Raw genomic sequence first — 24144 nt, 5'->3', positions numbered from 1 at the left:
GGTAAACAACATATAAGTGGAGCAAAATAAACCAAAACTTGGGAATATGGGGAAAATGGGAATGTAATTAATTTGAAATAGTCTATGGAATCTTCTTGCCAGGAGAGAACCTCAAGGTACAAGCATCGTCCCCTCCACCTCCTGACGGAAAGTCAGTCACTTAACATGTATTGTGAATGTGATACTATTACACGTTTTGTGGAAATGCCAATAAAATAGGTAGCTTTATTACATGTGCAGAAATATAACTGCTAAAATGTTATCCTGGCGACTGTGGTGAAATATGTGTCTGACATTTGTATTTACTTAACATATTACAAAATATATTTACAGTTATGACTGCATTTTGTTTCTGCCTATTACCTCATGGTTGAATCTTGTGTGTCAACACGACCAAAATACACCTACCAGCTGCATCTTTAAACATGCTGATTCAAACCTGAAGTTATTTATCTTTCATTATGGGTTAATAGTAGGCCTTTGCCTAGTAATCAGCACTTCCTCTTACATTACCATATATCATATCATATACATTTAGTATAACATAACTTTTGGCGTCCCCCTCAGGAATTGCTTTTGAGAAATTCTTCTGTTTATTGAAATATCCGCCCTTGGGTACAATGTAATTTGTCATTATACAACACAGGGAAGCATAACGAAATATAAGTTCATAAACTCCTTCATGCTATACAAATTACAGAACATAGATACAGGTTTTAATATACAAATATACAAAAACACAAAGTGCATCTTTTGAATATGAGTTGGGCAATTTGTAAACAGCAGCAATATGATGGTGAAAGTGGTAGGCATCTTCACATCAAAAGTTCGACATCAGGAATACACCAGTCCACCTTGTCCTGTGAGTCCTGTGCTCTGTTGGCCTGGAACACGGTCCGTTGGTCGAGTGCAACAGCTTGATCCGAGATGTTGTGGAAGAGACAGGTCTCTGTAAAGACGTGGGAACAACAGTCTCTGATTTCAAGTTGTTCGGTCAGCCTGACTCCCATTTATCCATTTCCTTTTCCAGCAACCGGACATTAGCCAGGAGCAGCACCAAAACTAAGCTGGATTAGCATGGCTCTTATCCCGACTGTCTTCCTCCCGGGCCCGGTCAGGCTGGCTGGTCAAAAGACATCGCAGGCTGTGATGGTCTCAAGTCCACTGCTCTTAATGCAAAACACCCTCTTTCTTCTCCAATGATGATGAAATCATTTCTGCCATGTAGTTACACCAGTCGTGACTGCTGTGACCCAGTGACAGGGAGATGGGTGACGGAGATTAAATGGATAAAACAAAAAAGACAAGAATAGTAGAAAATAGTTAATTTTATGGAATGGTGGTTGGTGTGGATCTGCTGGGCGACAGTCAGCATGTGGGCTGCTTTGGTGACTGGCACAGACCAGAGGACATGGATTAATGATGGCAAATTTGGCCATTTTGAAGTAGCTGGGCATGTGGATTGTCGCCTGTGTGTATGTGGGAGTGAGTGTAAGAAAGACAGAGCCACTCATTAATTTTTAATCCATAACAAAGTATAGCCTGTGTGTCTCTAAGTGGCTCAGCAGGAGTCAATGTCAATTTCGACCCTAACTCAAGTTTATACATTCTTTCCAAAAGTTTTCCAGTCGTGTATTTCAAACCACACTTTCTCTTTTTTACCTAAACATCTCCCTAGAGATAAAACCAAGCTTGATCTGTATTTATTTTTAAAGTCCACGGAGACAAACAGTAAGTAAGCAGGGAGAGGGGGGAAAGAAGAAAAAAAGAAGAAACGAGTTGAGTTGTTTGGGGGCATAACTCGCTCTCGCTCTCAAAGTGTAAAATGGGATGGGATATTCTGCCTCTCGGACTTAACGTAATGTAAGAGAGTGTGAAATTAAACTGCACACGAATAAAAGAGACCCTTCATTGTGTGCCGCTGACTAGCTTATCTGGAAATTCAGACAACTGGAACATCCAAAGCCTCCAAACTTGTAGCAATCCCCTTTGTGTGGCTCCGGAGCAAACAATGTAATATCAGAAAGCCGGAGAGGCTCCAAATCCTGTGTCAGATTGCCAAACACAAAGTAGCTGTCTCCGTGCATCCTGCGTTGCCTCGCTGCGTCCTTGCATCACGCCTGTGTGTGTATACTTTAGTGTGCATGTGTCTGTCTTTATACAATATAAGTAGAGTGTGCACTCACTCCCTCTAACCCCATGTGTATGCCAGTGAGTGCTTCAAATAGATTGTTTCCTCTTTAATTCCTGGCCTCTTACCTATTGATATTCCTTGCACCTATCCCCACGCCTCTTTTAAACCCCATATGTTAATTTGATTTAGAGCATCTCAAATTGAATAAGAGATAAAGAAAAAAAAGTGAAAAAAGAAAACGAGGGTAACAGCAAATGTACTGTTATTAATAACCTAAAGTACCACAGAGGGCTCAAACTCTCTTCCTTCATTCTGCCCCTCCCTCCTTCCTTCCTCCCTCCCTCTCCATTTTGTTTTGTCCTCTCTGTCTGTCTGTGAGTGAGTGAGCTAAGTGAAGTGGGTTATGATGGCGGTGTAATCGGCATCCCTCAAAGAAACGGCTGGTGCTATTAGGGGCCATTGTGTTTGCTGCAGTGATGATCAGATTCAATCTAGGGAGAACATTCTGTGCTGGAGCTGTGGCAAGGGGGGGAGATAGAGAAAAATACCTTGCCTCGTTCCGCTCAGCTATTGTGTTCAGGGGACTAGATGTATGCACGCTCTTCAAAAGATGCATATCGACTCAGGGAGCTGCAAAAGTTTAGATCAGATGAATTTGTGGGAGCTCTCTGACTGCACAAAGTGAGGCGAGTATTAAGTGTTGGGTAATGTTTTCAGGATATATTTTGTTTCAGTAAGGGGCTCTGCTGTGCTGCTGGGCTGGCGCAGATGAGAAAATCACTTTTCCTCTGCTCTTTGTCCTCAACTCTACCCTCTTCTCCCAGTCTCTATTTCTCAGGCTAATCTTTCGTGTTGTGAACACACCTTGATAAGGTCCAGTACAAGCCTTGAGGCCTGAGAAATTGACTTGTGACCATAAGGGTGGAGGTTCAGATCAGGGTACCAGGTCAATATATCTTTTTATTGAATACTGGTCAGTATTATACACTGTTGACATGATGGAGGGGAGGCAAGGAGGCGTGCCTTACAAGTCTTTTTTAAACAGAGATAACGCAATACTGCTGTAAACAATGTCTGTCGTTACTCCTGCTTTGCTTTTTTATTGCTTTTGATTTAAAGTGTAACTCTCGCCAAAATGCAACCTAGGCTTTTTTTGTGAATGCACCCTAGTCCAACCTTCGTTTAAAAGCATAATTACTACAAAAAAGCCACTTTTAAGATTTACCGTTCGTTTTTCGGGTCAAAATCATTTTCAAGTGCGTGCCAGGGGCAACATTATGGTAGCATCTAAACCGCTATTTTTAAAAAACTAAGAAGACTCAACACAACGTGAAACTTTGCTCGTAGTATCACCAGGGTCCCTACACATGAACACGAGCATTGAGAACATTGTTTGTGTACACAGAGTTACAGCAGTGCTTTCCAGACAATTACAACGGCTGGTGTAATGAGTGTTGAGGTGTTTTGTTTGCTTAAGGTGCCTTTGCACATCGTTGGCTACCTATTTGGCAGACATTTTCAGTTAGCGTTCTTCTCCTTTCAGTTAGCTGCTAAATGCTGCTAGCTGCTGTTTAAAGCAGTGGCGGGTCGTTCACATGACACATCATTAAAAAATCACACCTCCCTCCCTTCCTGCCAAGCCCCCCAGAAGAGCACCAGGCCTTGGAGCCAAATTGACAAAGTGGCCAAACATCAGATGCTGGACACTGGCCCAAAAAGACTATTTCCCATAAGCTTACATTGTGAAACAGGAGGCTGTAAAATGGTGGATACATTATTTTGAGTGTCACAGCCCTCACAAAATAACTCATTTCACAATCAGAATTTGATCCTTCCGGTCCGATAACATTTGGAAAGCCTAGAAGAGCCACACAATTAAATCATTTTATTCCCTTTCAAGTTAGCCAGGCGCTGAACTAGAAGTTAGCTGCTTGAAGTCTGTAGTATGCATGCTCTTATCACCCACATTGCTGAAGATCCAGGCACTTTTATACCTGTCAGACTTGTCAAACTTGTTTGGCTTCACACACCACTAAGCAGAACTCCACATATCTGACACTGTATCCAGTCATAACTATACATTAGATTTGGGTGGTATCCAATTTTTAGACTGTTAAACCTACCCCAGATTTTATGTTTATGGTACAACCAGCAGCTGTATAAGGTATTACCACCAGCTGATAACAAATCGCATTGTAGTGTTTTAAGGGAGCCTCCACTCACTGCTATACCATTTTCCACCACAAGTGGTGACATGGGGATCCTCAAAGGCCTTGCCTGAGACCTATTAGTTTAGTTTAACATGGTTATGATATGCTCTTGTTCTGTTTCTCTTTTCAGGCCAGAGACCATTCAAGTGCAGTTACTGCCCCTACAGTGCCTCCCAGAAGGGCAACCTGAAGACTCACGTGCTGTGCGTGCACCGCATGCCCTTTGACAACAGTCAGTACCCTGACCGACGCTTCAAACGCTCACGTCCCGAGTCAGACATCCTTGAGAAGAACCCTGATGACACCATTGGTGTTGTTACATCTTATCAACCAATGACAGGAGCAGATGGAAGCCATGGGAGTAACATTGGGTTGTTTGCAGGGGATGCCTTGTCTCGTCAGCAGGAGTGAAGCCATCATGAATTGGGCTGGTTAATGACATCCAGGGGTTCAGGTTTGTGTTGCCATGGATTTGTACCATCAAAAAAATACTCCCTGATGCACCTGAATGTTGGTCACTGTCAGAATCATTTCCAGCAGAACTAAGCTGAGGACACTGACCAAAAATCGACAAGACAATGAGATGAACAGAAGCGCTTCATGACAGCGCTGTGAATAGACCACACTTCCTACATTATAAACACAATGTAAACATACTCTCTCTGTGTTATTAGAAGTCTGTGAACATTCACAAAAAACACTTTATAATCTATGTATTTTTGTGAGGTGATTCATCATTTTTTTTAACTGAGCACAGTAGAGTATGTGTAAGAATGGAGAGAAGAAAGAGTTACAAACTATTAATGAAATCATACTTAAAACAAATCAAGGAGGAAGGAGGCTAAAAAAGCAAGAGGGAGGCCTGATGAAGCAATCTGAAATCATTAAAGAGATGTTTCTCCAAAAATAATGATTTTATCAGAAAAATGATCTGTGGAAACGCTTTAACAGAACGGTTAGTGTAGGGAAGATGGAGGAGGAAGAGGAGGGCTTCTGAATACACACAAGCACCACAACAGCCACCTAGAACACAACACCAGTGGCTGCCAATTTCCCAGTCCGAGCAACGAGCGCTGTATGTGTGTGTATGTGTTATAGGGTCAGTGGCGGCGATGGTGGCGTGTGTGTGTCAGGGATAGAGGGGAAACAAGAAGGAGGGGGTATTGGTGCCAGCCTGACTGGAGCTGTCATCGCAGAGGAAATCAATTCAACAACACACACACACAAACACACACTCAGAGTCCTACAGTGGTAACCCGACTCTGGACGGTACACAAGGGGGTCAAGTTGAGTCCAATCAGCTGGCCAGAGCCCCTAAAGTCACCTCTTTCTCTCCTTTGTCCTTCCCTTCACTCTCACACTCTCTACTACAAGCCCAATCCATTAGAATGGCCTGGAAAATACAACACAAATCAATCGGCATATTTAAAGCACCCATTAGCTGTATTAAGGCTTGTTTTGCTCCAGTTTTGGCAATTCAACGTCTGCGGGTCACCTTACAGGCTCCACATCAGGGGAGGAAGGGGAGTTTGAACCAATTGTTTTTTAGCTTGGGCCACTTTATGATGACAGATACACACACCACCATTGCTACTGACCCTACAACACCTACACTCACATACAGTGCTCATCAGTCATACTGGGAAATCAGCAGGCACTGGTGTTATGTTCTGCGTAGCAGTGGTGTACACTCAAGAGCACTACTCTTTCCTCCTCAACCCAGTCACCAGAATAAAATGTTGGCATTTTACCTTTCTGCAACACACTGATACATTCACATATGTACGTGTCACAGATACTATATTGACAGTTATAAAGCGTGTCATAACAGTCAAGACTGTCAAGCCCCTTTTCACTCCATGTGTGAACATCAAATTCAGCAGCCTGGTTTGACGCTGTAGTTTTCCCTCTGGCATCACTTCTTGAAGAGTCCCTCTCTTGCAGTAGTCTAAAGAGTGAGAAAAATTTCAAGTTGGGGTGCAGCCGGGTTGGTTGGACGGGTCGTACACTGTTCCCTCTAGAGACCAGGGTTTTTGTACCATTTGTGACCAAGAGTCAAAAGTGATGTTTTTAAGATATGTTCTGTAAGTTAACTTGTTTAAATGACGTAAGTAATGTAAAATAAGTTACAAGACTGAACGTAGTTATCCTAATACAAAGTATTATTTTTTCTTAAACGTAATCAAGTTTTTTGTGCCTGAACCTGACCAAAGTACGACCGTTTGTAAGAGTCCAACAGTAATAACATGCCATAATATGTGAACTGTTTGCTGGCCAATGACCACAGTTCGAGACTGCATAAGTAAACTTCGGGACATCTCCAGCCTTGTTTGTGGTGGCCAAAACATGATCTTTTCCCAACCCTAACCAAGTGGTTTCTGTGCCTAAACCTAACCAGATCATAAACACAACATTGTCACAACATAAAATAGAAAATTCAACCTAAAGAAACATAACGTTTTAACATTTCAACATTTGCAAAACCGTAAATTGCAGACAATTATTCCGGCGACTGGGTTGTGCTTCAGAGGCCCTTCTCTTCCTCCTCCATCTTCCCTACACTACACTGACTGACTAAGACATTTACAGATAATTTTTCTGATAGAAACATTAACTCTCTTCTGAATTCCCTCTTGTTTTATAGCCTCATCTCTTCTGAAAACTACGATTCCATTAACAGCTTAGCACTTTGGCAAGGACCTGGACCAAGCTGTGGGGGGATTTTTGTTCATAATATTCCAATATAACCAGCTGCATTCTGTACATACGAAGAAGATGTGTGACATCCTGATAAAAGTTCACCTCACATGAAGAGTTTGACACTCTACCACCAACTCAGACGAAAAGCAGGATTAATCTCCTCCTCTGATAAGCTCTTTTAAAGTTGCTACACAGGGCGGGACATGATAAAAAATGTAAAAAAAAAAAAAAAAAAATGATAATCATTCACTTGAACCTGCTTTATGTCTCAATTTTACTGCCATTTCCATAGAAATATTACACATGTTGTTCTTTCATTTTCAAAGGAGGCATTCTCTTTCTGTGTATAAGTAGTGTTTTATTTTTGTGTTTTATTCCTGAGGGGGAAAAAAGCAGCATAAATCATTCAACATAGAATGTTTTGATCTTGTAAAATCAGCCTAAGTTGTTCTAAGGGCAAAAAAAAAGCATCAACTTTGATTGTACTGCGTTGTGCCGACAGCTGTTGGTTACTGCTGGGAGAGGGAGAATGAGAAAGTATGGCACTTTGTGTTTGGTTGGTATTGGTGGTAGGGGGCTGGGGGCAGGGGGATTGTTAATGTTTTCCTGATAAAGAGAAATGATCTAGACTTTAAGAAAGTCAATATCTTACTGCACAAACACACATGCAGTGGTGGGGAGGGCTAAACTCTTAAAACCCCAGGGCCACAGCTCTGCCTAAAGGGGTTTATGGTTTGACAAAACACGCATGTACACGCACAGTACCACACACACACACACACAGACACACACACACCAACAACAAGAACAACAACAACAGGGTGAGAAATACAATCCCAGCTTCATGCATGGAGAGATTGAGGGAAAAGCAGAGAGAAAGAAGGAGAGCAGAAGTAAAGAGGGGGAAAAAAAGAAAGAAAACTGCTGTAAATGTGGTTTAAATTGTGTTGCTACATTGTTAACTTTTTGGCCTGACAGAAAACTTGCTATACATGACATACTGTAATTTATTTATTTATTTCAGCTTTCTTACTTAATTCGGTAGCCAACAGGACAGTTGTTCTTACTGCCTTATAACTGAGTGTGTAGGGTCTTTTCCCACTGAGCTTAATGCTATGAGATGCAGATAACTTAATGTAGTATAAGCTTTAGGTTTCAATGCACTACTGTATTCATGGTGGCTGTAGCTTGCTTGTCTGAATGTGTCTTCACATTTGTGCGTGTGTTAATGTTTACATATATTAGTAAAAAGTCAATAGGTTAAAAGAAAAACGTTTTTAAAAAGTTCTATTTTTGGCACCAGTATCCAGTCAACTTCAGCTAAAGCATGTGAATCAGTAGAGTTTCATCATTTTGTTCGAATGAGGCAATCATTTTTTGTTTCGACACCGGAGAATGGCATTTGTTGTGATTCCTCTGTGACTTGTACTCTTTGTCCATCCCTGAGAATGATACACCATTTTCACCCCTGCTGTAATCCCAAAATAATCCATTCCATTGTCTCCGTGCTGTTTGATCTCCATCAAGCTCCTTATTGCAGTAGCACATGCAGTTTACTCAATTATAATCACTGGTGCTAGATGAAAAAAAAAAGAGAAAAAAACTGAAGCAATGCCCATTTAATTCAGTCTGCAATGGATTCTGTAGTATGAAATCCTAGTCCAAATACTGCCCACATTCCTAAATGATTCCTATAGCCTATGGGAGGAGAAGTGAGGAGAGGGGTTTTGTTGCAAACTATAAGCTTATATTAACTGTAGATAACTTTGTATTTAAAAGATAGATATCCTTGATCATTATTTATTACTGCATCTGTTTGACAGAAGAAAAATATTTCATTAAAGAGGTGTATCAAACTTGGACTGAAGTCTAGACATTCTGGTGTACTTTGAACCAGTGTTTTTTCTGCAAAAAACCTCTGACAAACACTGTCTTTGCATCTGGATCCATTTAAACCATTCAGGTCAATCACTCCTCTGAAGAAGATAAAGCATCCTGACTGTGAAAAGACTGCTGGCACTAGTACTGAAAATGTTTCACTCAAATCTAAGTGGTAATTCCCAACAGGCGAGTATATAAGCAACCCATGTGATCTGGAAAGAGAGGGGTAAGGTGGTGCTGAGAGGACTAAAAACAAGTCCACAATCATTGTAGCGGCTTCTTCAGACTATAAATAGGTACGGTGGTACTTCGAGTTAATGCTTGCACAGACATGCTAACATGCTTACAATGACATTACACAATGTTTAGCAGGAAATATTTATCATTGTCACTATCTAAGATCAGGACATAAATATGCTACCATTTGTTAGCAAAAAATATAAAACACAACTGAGAGTGATTAGAATGCCTTTAGTTTTGCAGGTATTTGGTCATAATCCAGGACTGGACAAATTAAAATTAACATCTTGATAGTGCATATGAAAAGTTAGGGCATCACCAAAGTTAATACTATTCATCCTGAGGGTACCACAAATAACATTAATTGCAATCCATCCAATATTTGTTCAGATATTTTAATCTTGACCAAAGTGGTGGACTGACTGGCAGCAGACCAACATTCCCATCCCTAGAATAACGCTGCTAGTGTTACTCTAAACACTGGACTAAGAAGCAACCAAGCCCTCAAGACAAACTTTTCAAGGTCATATTATATTTTCAACTTTGATGAAGTGTCACTATGTGTCAACATCCAGGCTTGGACTTGAAGACACATTTTGCTTTTTCTAGCCTCAGAAATGCACAGACCTGGCACTTGAGGGTTCACTATAACATTTAATGTTAGAAAACACAATTCACTGACATCCATTTTATATGAATTTATCTAATCTCTTTTGACATGTGTTTTTTTTTCTAATATACATATGTCCTGAGTAGATTGAAGGTCAGTGGGTTGCTTAAAGGGTGACCACCTGTGATGTCACTAAGTAGCTAAGTTGATGGTAGGAAATCTAGGCAGCAGGTCTTGAGAAAGAGTCCACTGGTCTAATATTGCACTTCTATAACACTGTTGGACTCAGGTCAAAGATGGCAGCTGAAAACCACATGTCTCTTTGTTAGGAAAGGGAAAAAGAGACAATGGTGGTGCTCGAACCCTGCGCTCACAGATATAACATAAAAGAGTGTGTGTGAGATGACTGGTGCCAGGTTAAAAAGGTGGTTAGTTGCATGCAAGACCTTGAGTCTGTGTAAAGCAATATTTAACCAACATCAATTTAGCCATTTGGCAAAGCTTGACTACACAGAGATCACAGTAACATCTTAACTGTTAACAAACCACATAGATTCAGCAAATGTGCATTTCATCAACCAAAGTTAAACAGTCCTGTACTTAGTCGTGCTATGCTATCATGCTATCTAGGTCCAGTTTAACTGTTGGTGTGGTTTTGAAACCCCCAATGAACAACTTCATCTGGAAGTTCTCTGTATCCCAACATACTCCTTATGGACAGTTTCAAAACAAATGATGAAAATCGAAACAGCAGAACCAGATATAACACTTTTTTTTACCGCACATTTGTCATCTGTATAAGAGGAGCCAGTAATTAAACATTCAACCCCACTATTTAAGGAAGATTATGGTATTTGAACCTGGTTCTTATTCTTACTATGGGTCATGGCAGTAGTCAATATCTAGGATTCCAGCACCAACAAGTACTAGCCTCCTAAACCTTTCCAAATACAGATATTTTACATTAATCATTTCACAAGGTTTGAAGGTGACAGAAAAAAAGGAAAACAAAATTATTATCCCTCTTGATTAGCTGTTGTGGCTTACTGCGTAAGCAACTATGACTAACTGTGATTTTTCCATCCAGAATAACCTGACTGCTATAATTCAACAGAAAACATAAGATAACCAAGAAACCTACAGTTACTGTGAAATGCATGATTTGTCTAAATGACATTTAAAATTTACACTTGAAAACTTTGTGCAAACTCATTTTTTTCCCAACAGTTTGGTCATTCTTTATAACAGCGTCAACACATCCAATTGAACAAGTAACCCTAAGATTTAAAATGTAAAAATTGGAGTTTGTTGTGCAGAGGTGCTGTTGAAAGAGTTCTGTTTGTAATGGATACCTTACATACATTTCAAAAGCAGTGACTGCTCGCATTAAGTGTTTTGCAATTGTAAGATCTGAGGAGCAATGTAAATGCAAAGCGAGGGAAAATAGTGGGGAAAATATCTGCAATGAACGGACAAAAAAATGGGGAAGAAGCCAAACCAGCAGCTGAATTTGAAATGTTGTCCCCAGGATGAGCGCTTTTTACTGTTAATGGAGAAATAGAGTGCGTGGCATATTTAATGGGTTTTGTTTTTATTGTACAGCACTGAATAATTAACTGGGAAGCAGCATGTCACATAGATTTATCTTTTAATTAAAATAACGTGTTTCACGCATATTTGAGTGGTAGTCCAAATAAATGCAATATCCAAATTTATGTTTTGTTTATCTTCCTGTTAATTATCCAGAGATTGTTCACTGTACAGCCCTTCATATTCCCACTCTCTGCATCTTTCTCTCCCCCTCTCTTTCCCTCTTCCTCCTAGCAATAACCAGTCAGGTTTTATTAATTTATGGATCATCATGGCTACATGAATAAGGTGTTTGGCATGAAACCACCTCATTCTTATGAAGTGAGACATGACAGCATAAAGAGAGGAACACTTTTTGTCCTTGTCTCTAGAATCAGACTAATTTCCAATATCTATTTTCTCATTAGAGCTGAGCCAGGTGGAAACAACCAGTGACTCCTCAGATGCATGCTACATGCAGTGAAATATCCTCAAATAATAATAACAATGTTTAATTTTGTATTAATATTTCTCAATACATTTTCTGTCCAATAGTTTTTGAGAAATTTCCTTGTGAAAACAAACATGGAAAAGTGAGGGGATTACCGAATTTATTGAGGATGTTTCCTCATGGAACACTGAATGTCCGTATCAAATTTTGTGCCAATCCATAAAAGTTGTTGTCAAGATTCGTAACTGAATAAGTGAAACCATTGACCAACAGGTGGCACAAGAGGAGAGGTGAGATCACCAAAGTCTTTCAGATTCATTCTCTGGACACCTTGTATATGAAGCAAATATCATGGAAATCCACCTGAAAAAAAAAAAAACTGGTGGTGCTAGAGGAAATGTCATTCATGTCATCATTGAAGGCAGGATACTTCCTCCTTTGGGCACCATGAATGTTTGAAATTTCATATCAATACATCAAACAGTTGCTGAGATATTTCAGTCTGCACCAAAGTGGTGGAACGGTCACACTGACAGGAGAAATTGTAATTAGAATTTGCTAAAGCTAGGGCTAGGTGATAATCCGATACAGAGCTTGATGAAATTTATGTTGATATTGATGAAAACCTTTGGATACTTTTCCTCAATATATTTAGTTTTAACAGCCTACCACACATCATAAATTAACAGCAGCTCAGTATGCCACACGTCTGCTCTCTGTGATACTGTCTGTTTGCACGAGGGCGGGGCTATGCTCACACGCACACACAGAACACACAGTGGAAAGCAGCTTCACTTCAGAGCAAAGCCCACAGTGGCGGGAATGATACAGACTTCAGGGTATACTTCATTGGAGTCAATGACAACAATGTTCATTATCCATTAGTAAAAGGGAGACAGTATGATCAATTTATCAACTGCCTGTTGATCAAGTAGAACATACACTTCGGCCACTCTGCCCACAGTAACTTGCTGCTCCTCTTGATCCACACCAGGTTTGTCTTGCATAGCTATATGGTTCTCGCTATGCTAAAGTGCTGAAAGTGACCTCCTCAAAAGCTGAGGGAAGTATTGACAAAAAAGGTAACACAATGTCAATTATGTGGAAGTGGTCTGGATATCTCAAAAGCAACAAAAAGGGCCGATTAAGTTGGTGCCATCCAGGACGGTAATACAACATATTTTCCATTAACTTAAAAGGTACCATCCCAGTGACCACATCATTATATTAAGTTACATGGCAGGCTAACTTGTATTGTTTTATTAAGGCAAATAAAGCATATCTGCATATCCGTTTTTTTTTATGTTAAATTACAATCTCAACTTTATCTACTGAATCCTCTGGTTTCTTTATGCTTCAGTCATTATCAGGATACTATTCAAATTAGCTGAATTATCAAATTATATATTGTGATAAATGTAGATATTAATCAATATGGAAAAACATAGAGTGAACATATTTTTGCCATGTGCCAGCAGCTCTGATCTGCACCTGGCTACAATGACAGCAGCTCATGAGCGGCTCACAGAGGCTCATGTGTATTAAAGCATTTAAAGCTATTCACCACATCAAACTGCTGGGCGACAAAAAAAAACTAAACAAAAGTGTCTGGATTTAATAAAAAGACAAATAATTAGAAATGGAAACCAATCTATTTAAACTTTCAAAGGATACATTGTCTTAGTTTCAGTTGTTGTTGATTTTATTTTTAAATTTCAGTTGGATTTAATCGTTTACAATACAAGGACCTTTAAAAGTCACAATGACAATCCTACTAGGTCAGATCTGGTAACAGACAAAGAGAGAGAAATGCGTGGGTTACTGCCTTCTAACTTCAATGTAACAAATGCATCATCTCAATCATAATCCCTGATGTACAAAATCAGTTCAATGATCTAGGAAACACTTTAAAAGAGCCAATTTTTATGTTGAGAAAATTCTTCTCAGATCAGATGAGTTAAAACCTATTTTCTTCCCACGATGCAATCAGGGCAAATTAATTTAAAAACCTTCGTGCAACCACAGTAATAATCTTTCTAGGATTCTCTCCCTGTATTTTCACTTTTCATGTGCTTCAACTGTGTGGATGAATAAATGAATATCTAGCAAAACGCTGTAGGCTACATACAGCATGTGAGCTAGCAGTAATTAAATGAGAGTCCCAACTTAACTTCCTGTCAGTCAATGCTTGTGCGGTGTTGGATATTATAAAAAAAGGCAGCAGAATTTCAGTTAAACTGATGCAAAATATGTATCAGTGGATTCGCTGGGAGTAGCTGGGCAAGCACCCCTTGCACTCACAATGATTGTAATTATGTCTTCAACAGCAAAATAACTTATAAAATCCATCAGTGATGCTGCATGAAGGAATAAAAACTTATCTTTGCTGTCGCAACAATTTCACCGCTGCCTGTTCACTCTCTGTCTCACCCTCTGCTCCCTCTCACACCAGGTTCCAAATATTGCAAAAGTCTTGTAGTTCTTTCTGTAAAAGTTGCCTGTGTCTGAATGACAATAAAATGGTCAGAGACAGTAATTAACGTCGGCAATAGCTACACTCTCTGTACCTGGATAAAAGCTGCTGTTGGCAAAGGACAGTGATTGCAGTCTGTCTTGCCTTGGCAGCACCTTTCTTTTAGACCCCTGCTGCATAACCTCATTATATTCAATATTGTTATTAAATCTCAGGTGCTTCTCAAGGTTTGTGGTGTTGTCACAGTACCTCATAGTCCTCCTGCACACATCACATACAGCATCGCAGCTGTTCTGAGAACTGAAAAAGCTCCACACAACTGCGTTCGCGGTGAGCCATCATCAATGTCAACTCTCTGTCATTGACCTTACACATTTACAGAGCTATAGTTCACATATGACTGTCAGGTGGAGGAGGAAGTAGCTCCTGACAACTGGGTGTTATTAAGACTGGATCCTGTTGAAAGTGGAGTTAATTTCTACTGTGTCCCTATCAATATTTCAAGATCAATCTGCACAGCACAACTGCTTTCCAACTTTTCTTCCTTCCCTTTGCTGAAATGTGTACCCCTGTAACTGAACAACGACATGTAACAACAATAACTAACCAGCTTTCCTCCAACTTGACCATTCTGCTTTTTACGCCTGCCCTCCATCTGAATTTCATGCATCGTCGAAATCACTGTAAACAACCCATTGCTGCTTTGAAACTGAAGGTCATAACAGGATTGTAAAATTATTCGGGAGACTCATAAATGTCTACATGGAACATTGAGGACATAATTAAAAGACAAATAAGCCTAGAACAAGCAGCTATACTGCTGCATTGTAGGTAACTTGTTTCAGTTTCTTGAATACATTTCACCTCTCATCCAAGAGGCTTCTTCAGTTCTAACTAACTGGAGGGGAGTTTGCAGGCTTTTAAACTCTGTGTGGGAGTGTCCTTACAGAGTCGTTAAGGACGCATGTGAACTCTGAGTTTCAGAGTCATTAGGGCCACTTGTGAGGAAGATGTCAGAGGAGACAGTCTGCCCTTCTTGGACTGTGCAGTACACACTGAAGAAGACAGAAGCCTCAACATTGAGGTGTGCAGAAAACCTACATACACAGATCAATACTTGCTGTTTGGCTCTCCCCCCCACTGGAGCACAAGCTGGGGGTCATCAGAACCCTAAACCATCGGGCTAAGACTGTGCCCACTAAGTCAGAGGGGAAGGAGAAGGAACAGAAGCACATCAGGGGAGCACTTCAAACCTGTGGTTACCCAAACTGGACCTTCGTCAAAACCGCTAAAAGATCCAGAGCAGACAGAGAGAAGGAGATGAGAAAAAAGAAACATTGTCATTCCTTATGTTGCGGGAACATCTGAGAAACTCAGCAGGATCTTTAATAAACATCATATCCCGGTTCACTTCAAACCTACTGTACCACCACTGAGGCAGAAACTTGTCCATCCTAAGGACAAAACACCCAGGCATAAACAGAGTAATGTAGTTTATGCTGTTCAATGCAGCCAGGACTGCACAGATTTGTACATTGGGGAGACAAAATAACCTCTCCATAAATGAATGGCACAACACAGGAGGACCAACTCCTCAGGTCAAGACTCTGCTGTCCACTTACATCTGAAGGAGAAAAATCATTCCTTTGAGGACAACAATGTAAACATCTTGGCCAGAGAAGACAGATGGTTTGAAAGAGGAGTAAAAGAATCCATCTATGTCAAACTGGAACGGCCGTCTTTGAACAGAGGAGGTGGCCTAAGACGTTAGTTATCACCCACCTACAATGCAGTACTGCGTTCTCTCCCCAGACAGCTTAACAACCATTCACACCTGGGCTCACCTAGCCCTAGCAACCCACACGAAGACCAGTTTGGTCGGACCCACAAGTGGCCCTGACGACTCTGAAACTCAGAGCTCAAACGTGTCCTTAACGACTCTGTAAGGACACTCCTACACAGAGTTTAGAAGCCTGCAAACTGCCATCCAGTTAGTTAGAACTGAAGAAGCCTCTTGGATGAGAGGTGAAACATTTTCAAGAAACTGAAACAAGTCCAGTTGCCTATGATACAGCACTTAGAATTATACTGTCATGCACTGTCATATTAACATTTTTGTTTAGGTCAGATAGGTAAGGGAGTAGGTACTTGTAACAGGTATTCACATGCACATCTGAGCAGGTGTTGGGTTGAAAAAAGTTGAAGTAGTACAAAGGTAGTTAATTCTATCAATCTCAAAAAATGAGCCAAATATATATATATATATATAAATTAGGGCTGGGACTCGATTAAAACAATTAATCTAATTAATTAGAGGCTTTGTAAGTAATTAATCGAAATTAATCGCATTTTTATTCGCATATAAATATTTGACCTGAGAACAGTGAGAAGCAATTTTTTTCATATGGGTTTTAGTATACCATTGAATAATGACTGAATACAGAAGCTTAAGCAACAAAACATTGTTTATTTTTTTTCAAGGTGGTACTTAACCAAGACCAACAGAGTAGGGATGCAAATTATCGATTAATTCATTAATCGTTGGTTGATGGACCTTATCGATCGATTAACGATTACCTGATAAGATGCGATTTTCCTGAGAACCTAAATTTAAGGGGGAAAATTTAAGCTGAACATTCCTTTTACAGGACTCTACACTAGTTTGTTAGTTTATTTTTAGAGCACAGCACAATGAAAAATGTTTAAGTAACATGTTATTTGGTAAATGGTCTTTCCTGCCACTACACTATGATGATTACTGTATTTAACTACTTAAATCACGATAGCATAAACTGATTTGTTGAACTCAGCCTGATGTAAACATTAATAAAACACAGGCAGCTCTATGTTTTCCCTGTGTGATGTCTTATGCACCGTGAGACAGTGACAGGTCTGTACGCTACCTACGTCTTGACCACATGTCAGCTGTTCAGCTGCAGCAGAGGAAACGCCGCTGTTCTCAGCTCCACTGCGACGAGCGCTTTTTAAAACACAGTAAAACGGCGCAGATCCGGTGTGTTTATCAAAGCTTGGTCGCAGTGCTGAGGCACCGGGTCGGTTTGAGCTGCGTTCAGGCTACATTAAAACTTTATAGATCCATGGGCAGTGATCAGTGTCGGTGTTTTTTTAACTCGTTAAATAATTGTGCTCCAGTATAATCGGTACGCCTGAAACTCATCCAGTGAGAAACGTTCCGCGGTGCAAAAATAAGTGCGATTAAAATGCGTTAATTTTTTTAACGCGTTAATTATTGTGTAATTAATTAATCTTAATTAACGCGTTAAAGTCCCGGCCCTAATATAAATATAAATATATACAGTACAGACCAAAAGTTTGGACACACCTTCTCATTCAAAGAGTTTTCTTTATTTTCATGACTATGAAAATTGTAGATTCACACTGAAGGCATCAAAACTATAAATTAACACATGTGGAATTATATACTTAACAAAAAAGTGTGAAACAACTGAAAATATGTCTTATATTCTAGGTTCTTCAAAGTAGCCACCTTTTGCTTTGATTACTGCTTCGCACACTCTTGGCATTCTCTTGATGAGCTTCAAGAGGTAGTCACCTGAAATGGTCTTCCAACAGTCTTGAAGGAGTTCCCAGAGATGCTTAGCACTTGTTGGCCCTTTTGCCTTCACTCTGCGGTCCAGCTCACCCCAAACCATCTCGATTGGGTTCAGGTCCGGTGACTGTGGAGGCCAGGTCATCTGGCGGAGCACCCCATCACTCTCCTTCTTGGTCAAATAGCCCTTACACAGCCTGGAGGTGTGTTTGGGGTCATTGTCCTGTTGAAAAATAAATGATGGTCCAACTAAACGCAAACCGGATGGAATAGCATGCCGCTGCAAGATGCTGTGGTAGCCATGCTGGTTCAGTATGCCTTCAATTTTGAATAAATCCCCAACAGTGTCACCAGCAAAGCAGCCCCACACCATCACACCTCCTCCTCCATGCTTCACGGTGGGAACCAGGCATGTAGAGTCCATCCGTTCACCTTTTCTGCGTCGCACAAAGACACGGTGGTTGGAACCAAAGATCTCAAATTTGGACTCATCAGACCAAAGCACAGATTTCCACTGGTCTAATGTCCATTCCTTGTTCTTTAGCCCAAACAAGTCTCTTCTGCTTGTTGCCTGTCCTTAGCAGTGGTTTCCTAGCAGCTATTCTACCATGAAGGCCTGATTCACACAGTCTCCTCTTAACAGTTGTTTTAGAGATGTGTCTGCTGCTAGAACTCTGTGTGGCATTGACCTGGTCTCTAATCTGAGCTGCTGTTAACCTGAGATTTCTGAGGCTGGTGACTCGGATGAACTTATCCTCTGCAGCAGAGGTGACTCTTGGTCTTCCTTTCCTGGGGCGGTCCTCATGTGAGCCAGTTTCTTTGTAGCGCTTGATGGTTTTTGCGACTGCACTTGGGGACACTTTTAAAGTTTTCCCAATTTTTCGGACTGACTGACCTTCATTTCTTAAAGTAATGATGGCCACTCGTTTTTCTTTACTTAGCTGCTGACTTCTGCACAACACAACTGATGGTCCCAACCCCATTTATAAGGCAAGAAATCCCACTTATTAAACCTGACAGAGCACACCTGTGAAGTGAAAACCATTTCAGGTGACTACCTCTTGAAGCTCATCAAGAGAATGCAGAGTGTGCAAAGCAGTAATCAGAGCAAAAGGTGGCTACTTTGAAGAAACTAGAATATTAGGCGTATTTTCAGTTGTTTTATACTTTTTTGTTAAGTACATATTTCCACATGTGTTAATTCATAGTTTTGATGCCTTCAGTGTGAATCTACAATGTCGATAGTCATGAAAAGAAAGGAAACTCATTGAATGAGAAGGTGTGTCCAAACTTTTGGTCTGTACTGTGTGTGTATATATATATATTTATATATATATATATATACATGAAATTTTTGCCCAGAATTTTGTCCAACTTTACACTTGTAAACTTAACATCCAGTTTTTTAAGCAGCTCAACACAAAACGATGGACCACATGCATTGCAACAACAAACATTGTATAACAAGTACATTGGTTAGTTAAATTTTCATCACTAAAAGATCATTCACTGGATCCTTGACACTTAGAGCAAATAATCTCATACAATGTTATTGTGTCTATCCTCACATGGGGGGAAAATATAGGCTCACAAAAATATCCCCTTCTACTAAGAAGGATCAAAACAGGGTGAAGCAGAAAGTAAATTAAAACCAGCAATAAATAAAGTGCACATGTAACAGTGGGGAGCCAGCCACTTTTCTTAGGTGGCTCAGACATTGCTGGTTGTTCCAGCTGTGCAGGCCTCTCCCTCTCCCTGAGCAAGGCACTGATTTAAGGCCACACCTCAGCCCTCTCAGGCCTTCTCAGACAGGTCCTTAAACATAGGATCCAGTACTGTTGCAACCCTCAGCCATGTGATGTTAGTTTTTTCCTTGTGTTTCTCCATGTCTGTTGTCAAGGTCTCCTTGAATTTAGCTATGTAAGCTGGGTCATTCTCAGAGACCTCCTTCACTCGCGATAGATGACATAACGCTGGCAGCAACACTGAGCAGGAAACAAACTTCTCTCCTCCCAGAAGTTCAGTTATGTACCTGCAATAATAGAGAAAAAGCACTTCAGTTAGGAACTTGCATTACACTATACATTAGCACACACATTCACACACACACACACACGCACGCACGCACGCACACACACACACACACACACACACACACACACACACACACACACACACACTAATTTAGCTTGGCGAAGTCTATCCTGCTGGAGGGACAAACTCTGCAGCACCTGCAGATGAGACTGTGCTTACGATGCTAGCAGGCCTGCTAACAAGTCTACAGCTAAAATTACCTGGAGTGCATTATGATGGTGTGTGTTGAGTGCACCACATTAGATATCACAGGTACTCCAGATAGTTATATTTACCATTGAAAAACATGAAATCACTTTAAACACACATGCTTAATGACCTTCAATTTTAAGGAAAACACTGAATGACTGCCGATGTCTGCAAGTTACATGTTTACATACATTTCTGAACAGCAAAAATCTGTAAAATATTACCTCATATTTCATGATAAATTACTTTTGAACGTGTACAAATACAATAAATTGCCATTAAAAAGGCAATATTAACAATCTTAAATAAATAGAAAAATAAATTACTGCAAGTATCTACTGATTTACAGGCATAATGTTATTAAAATCACTAAAAATCTGTAAAAAAAAAAATTAAATAGAGAATTGATCCTGTAAAATTAAAGTTTACAGTTTATTTTATGTGTTTGTACAAAAACTATTAATTACCCGTAAAAAAACCAATAAAAACACTTTAATGACCTGCAGTTTTAAGGAAATGACTACTTATTTATGTAATTTTTTCTATACTTTTCTTTATTATTGTGAACAGGAAAAATCTGTGAAATATAACCTAATTTTTATGTATACATACATTTTAATCTGTATAAATGTGATTAATTGTCATTAAAAATGCAATATTAAAATGATCTTAAATTGTGGTAAATTACCTGTAATTTTAATGGCAAAACTTTAAATTACTACACGTCTGCAAATCTACAGACATTTTACTATTTATAAAAGGGCCAAAATCTGTAAAAATACAGAACATATTTGTAAAATTGCATTGTTTACAGTGTACTTTATGTAAAAAAGTGTTTTAAAGTACTATTAATTTTCCCTAAAAACATAAAATCACTTTAACTACATATGCTTAATGACTTGCAATTTTAAGAAAAAGGTTTTATGTAATTTCTGTAATTTTATACATTTCCTAATAAATACAATTACATAATATTTTGTGTAAAATTACATTTGAATATGTGCAAATCCAATAAATTGCTATTAAAAGACATAATTATAATGTAATCTTAGACTATGGTTAATTACTTGTCATTTTAACAGTAAACCTTTAAATTACAGCAATAATCTGTTAATTCACATTACATTGTTTTATGGAAAACAGTGATAAACAGAATATTTTATGTAAAGTTACTTTTCAATATTTAGAAATACAATCAATTGCTGTTAAACATAATATTTGTCTATATGTAATAATACATTATGGTTAACTAACTAATTTTTAGTACAACTTAAAATCATAGAACATTTCTGTAAATCTACAAGCATTTCATTTTTTCTGAAAACAGGAAATATCTGTCAAAAAAAACCAAAAACAGAATATTTCCTGAAAAAAAATGTTCTTACAGTGTAGATAGATGGATAGATAGATAGATAGATTGATAGATAGATAGAACACATACACACAAACACATACACACACCCTATCCAGTCAGGCATTTCCTCAACAGCATCTCTTTCCAGATAAGAACATCAAAAGGCTGAGTGGTCCTGCAAATGGAATCATCTCCACCATCAATGGGGATGATGCTCATCTAATACACTGCCTATGTGCATGTCAGGCTTTGCTTGTGTGTGTGCGCCAGTGGGAGTGAGTGTGTGTCCAGCCTCTCTATAGAATGTGGTATTGCGTCTGTCTGAGTGGATGACTGTCAGCAGTACTGGCTCTGTTATCCTGCTGACGTCTCCATTACTATCGTCTGAGGTGGGACTTAGCCCTGTCTGCTGTCACTCTGCTGACACACACACACGCACACACACAAACACTCTGACAAACTGCATTTATAAGGAAAAAGGAAATATATGCCAATACACACATGTTGAGAGGACCACCAGCAGTACAACATGTTTCATTGAAAGATGCACTGATTCTACAACATGCCTGATGCACATAAGTTCTAACAGTCACACACACATGCATTTTCATGTTTTTAACTCAAACATAGAAAAGTTTCCTTAATGTACATTACAGACTCTTTGACTTATAGCCTGGAGCTGTGGACGTGGTCATGTGTTTCAGTCCGAGAGCATTAAATTGCAGATCACTCAGGAGAAGGGGGGGGTCAGGAGAGGTCAACGTGAGGTAACCTGAGTGGGTGAGAACAAAAGAGGCAGCTTGTTTTTATTGCCACGGCTCAAATGTATGTTTCTGCGTGATGACATCAGCCTCTGCAATATAATATAACCACTTCTCACATACAGGAAGTCAGTTTATCATTTTAATTATAAAGGATAATGCTGTTTTTCAAAACCCTGATTTTATGCCTATAATTCCGTCATGTCTATCCGTTATGTTAATATTGTTTTTATTTCAGTAATTGCTGAAATCTAGGAACACAGCAACATCTCTACAACAAAGTCCAGCTGCCAACAAATCAAGAGATTCAGATGACCAAAGAGGTTGCACATGAGCTAACATTTTAGGAAGACTATCTAAACCCCTGTACTTGGAGATAAAACCACACAAGTACATCCAAACTGTTGGTGACAGTCTAAAGGTTAAGAGTACATAGAAAACTGATATAGTCAAAGATTATGCTACTTCAATATGAATCTGACACAAATTGAATGTGAAATTTGGAAAAAGACCAACGCTTTCTCACCCATTTGACTGGTGTGTGTGTGTGTGTGTGTGTGTGTGTGTCCTTCCTGCTTGCTTGCTCCTGCCTCTAATCACATACCAGCTTCAAGCTATCTCCTCCCAGTTGAAGACTAAACTGTACTGAAGCAATGATATGTTTAATGTAATTTTTATTTTTTATTTAACTCTTACAAAAATAGAAAATATAATATTCTAGTTCTGGCATGATTAAATTCTATCAAATCAGCTTTTAATCCTTACATATGGCATTGTGACAAATGTATCTATATATTTTTTTGTATCAGATTTTAGATTTGTGTCTAGGTATGTATCATACTATACCACAAAAAATACTTAAAGTTCAAAGGTCCACTTAGTAGTTTTCACACGTGTCAACCACAGTTTGGTCTTATGACCTTATATTAAGTTGGGTCCTTGCCGACCTATAATCATGCTGATCATGGCATAAGCATTAAGTTCAATACAATCTATTCAGGGGACAGAACATAATATTTACATCTTTCTTCCCAACCATGCATGTATGTCTAATACTGTAATGCTTCTACTGCTAGAAATATGTAAGTATTGATATTCATCTAAAATGGCTGATGCTGTTGGCACAGGTTGGGTGAGCGCCATACCACTGATGGAGATTCTTTGGTGATGGGAGCATGTCACACGTCGCTCTGATGATAAAACTGATCTTGCTTGCTTTCATTTCCCATAGTTTCCTCCAGCTGATCTTTCTCATCTGCAAACCTTCCCACTGCATCCATCGCTCCTGTTTAGCAAGAGAGACAGCCTTTGCATTTCTGAAGACCTCTTCCTGTCAACGCACCGCCTTGACCACCCGCTTCCTCCACTCTGATGTTGTAGCCTTTCACCTGGTTGGTTTGCATGCTTTCAGGCCAAAACCTCCTCTTCCCTGCTGGACTGCCCCACAATGTCTTTATGCCTTATGGCTGATGTAGCTTGCTGCACTGCATTGGAAGGTGTCCACTTCCGCCCAGTTACTAGGGGGAGTGCAGCAGAACTGATGATCTCATCTCTTGAGTCCTTCAGTGTCATCTGGAGTCTAACTTTGGAACACTTGTATTCCTCAGTTAGACTACTGAGAGGTAATTCCAGGACTTCTTTGCCGTAGAGGCCGATGTTACTTAGACATCGTGGGACGCCAAGCCATCTTTTAGCGTATGAAGTGATGGTTCGCTCTATCTTCTCCACGGTTGTTATAGGGACTTCATACACACTGGCCCTCATTTATCAAATGAGCGTACGGCAGAAAACCGTGCGTACGACCATTTCCACGCAAACTTCGGTATTTATCAATTTGGACGTGAGCGGAAGCTACGATCAGATCTCACGTCAGGTCTGAGCTCGTGTACGCAAATCTGAGTCTGTGG

General features: G+C 39.7%; 1 protein-coding gene across 8 annotated transcripts in view; it reads left to right on the top strand.

Annotated features, from left to right (window-relative positions):
* Positions 1 to 7580, top strand: part of znf536 (zinc finger protein 536) — a 228412-nt gene extending 220832 nt beyond the window's left edge. For 6 of the 8 annotated variants that reach the window (XM_084349077.1, XM_084349071.1, XM_084349075.1 and 3 more), the window contains one exon: positions 4475 to 7580. In XM_084349077.1, coding sequence (XP_084205203.1) covers positions 4475 to 4755 — 281 coding nt within the window. In that variant the 3' untranslated portion in view covers positions 4756 to 7580. The remainder of the gene's footprint in view (positions 1 to 4474) is intronic. The other 2 variants (XM_084349074.1, XM_084349073.1) reach the window with 2 other exon arrangements.
* Positions 7581 to 24144: the final 16564 nt, after the last annotated feature.

The sequence above is a fragment of the Pagrus pagrus genome (genome assembly GCF_965226575.1).
Source record: "Pagrus pagrus genome assembly, chromosome: 1".
Lineage (NCBI taxonomy): Eukaryota > Metazoa > Chordata > Actinopteri > Spariformes > Sparidae > Pagrus > Pagrus pagrus.
Note: the sequence above shows the minus strand (reverse complement) of the source record. Positions and strands in the feature narration are given on the sequence as shown.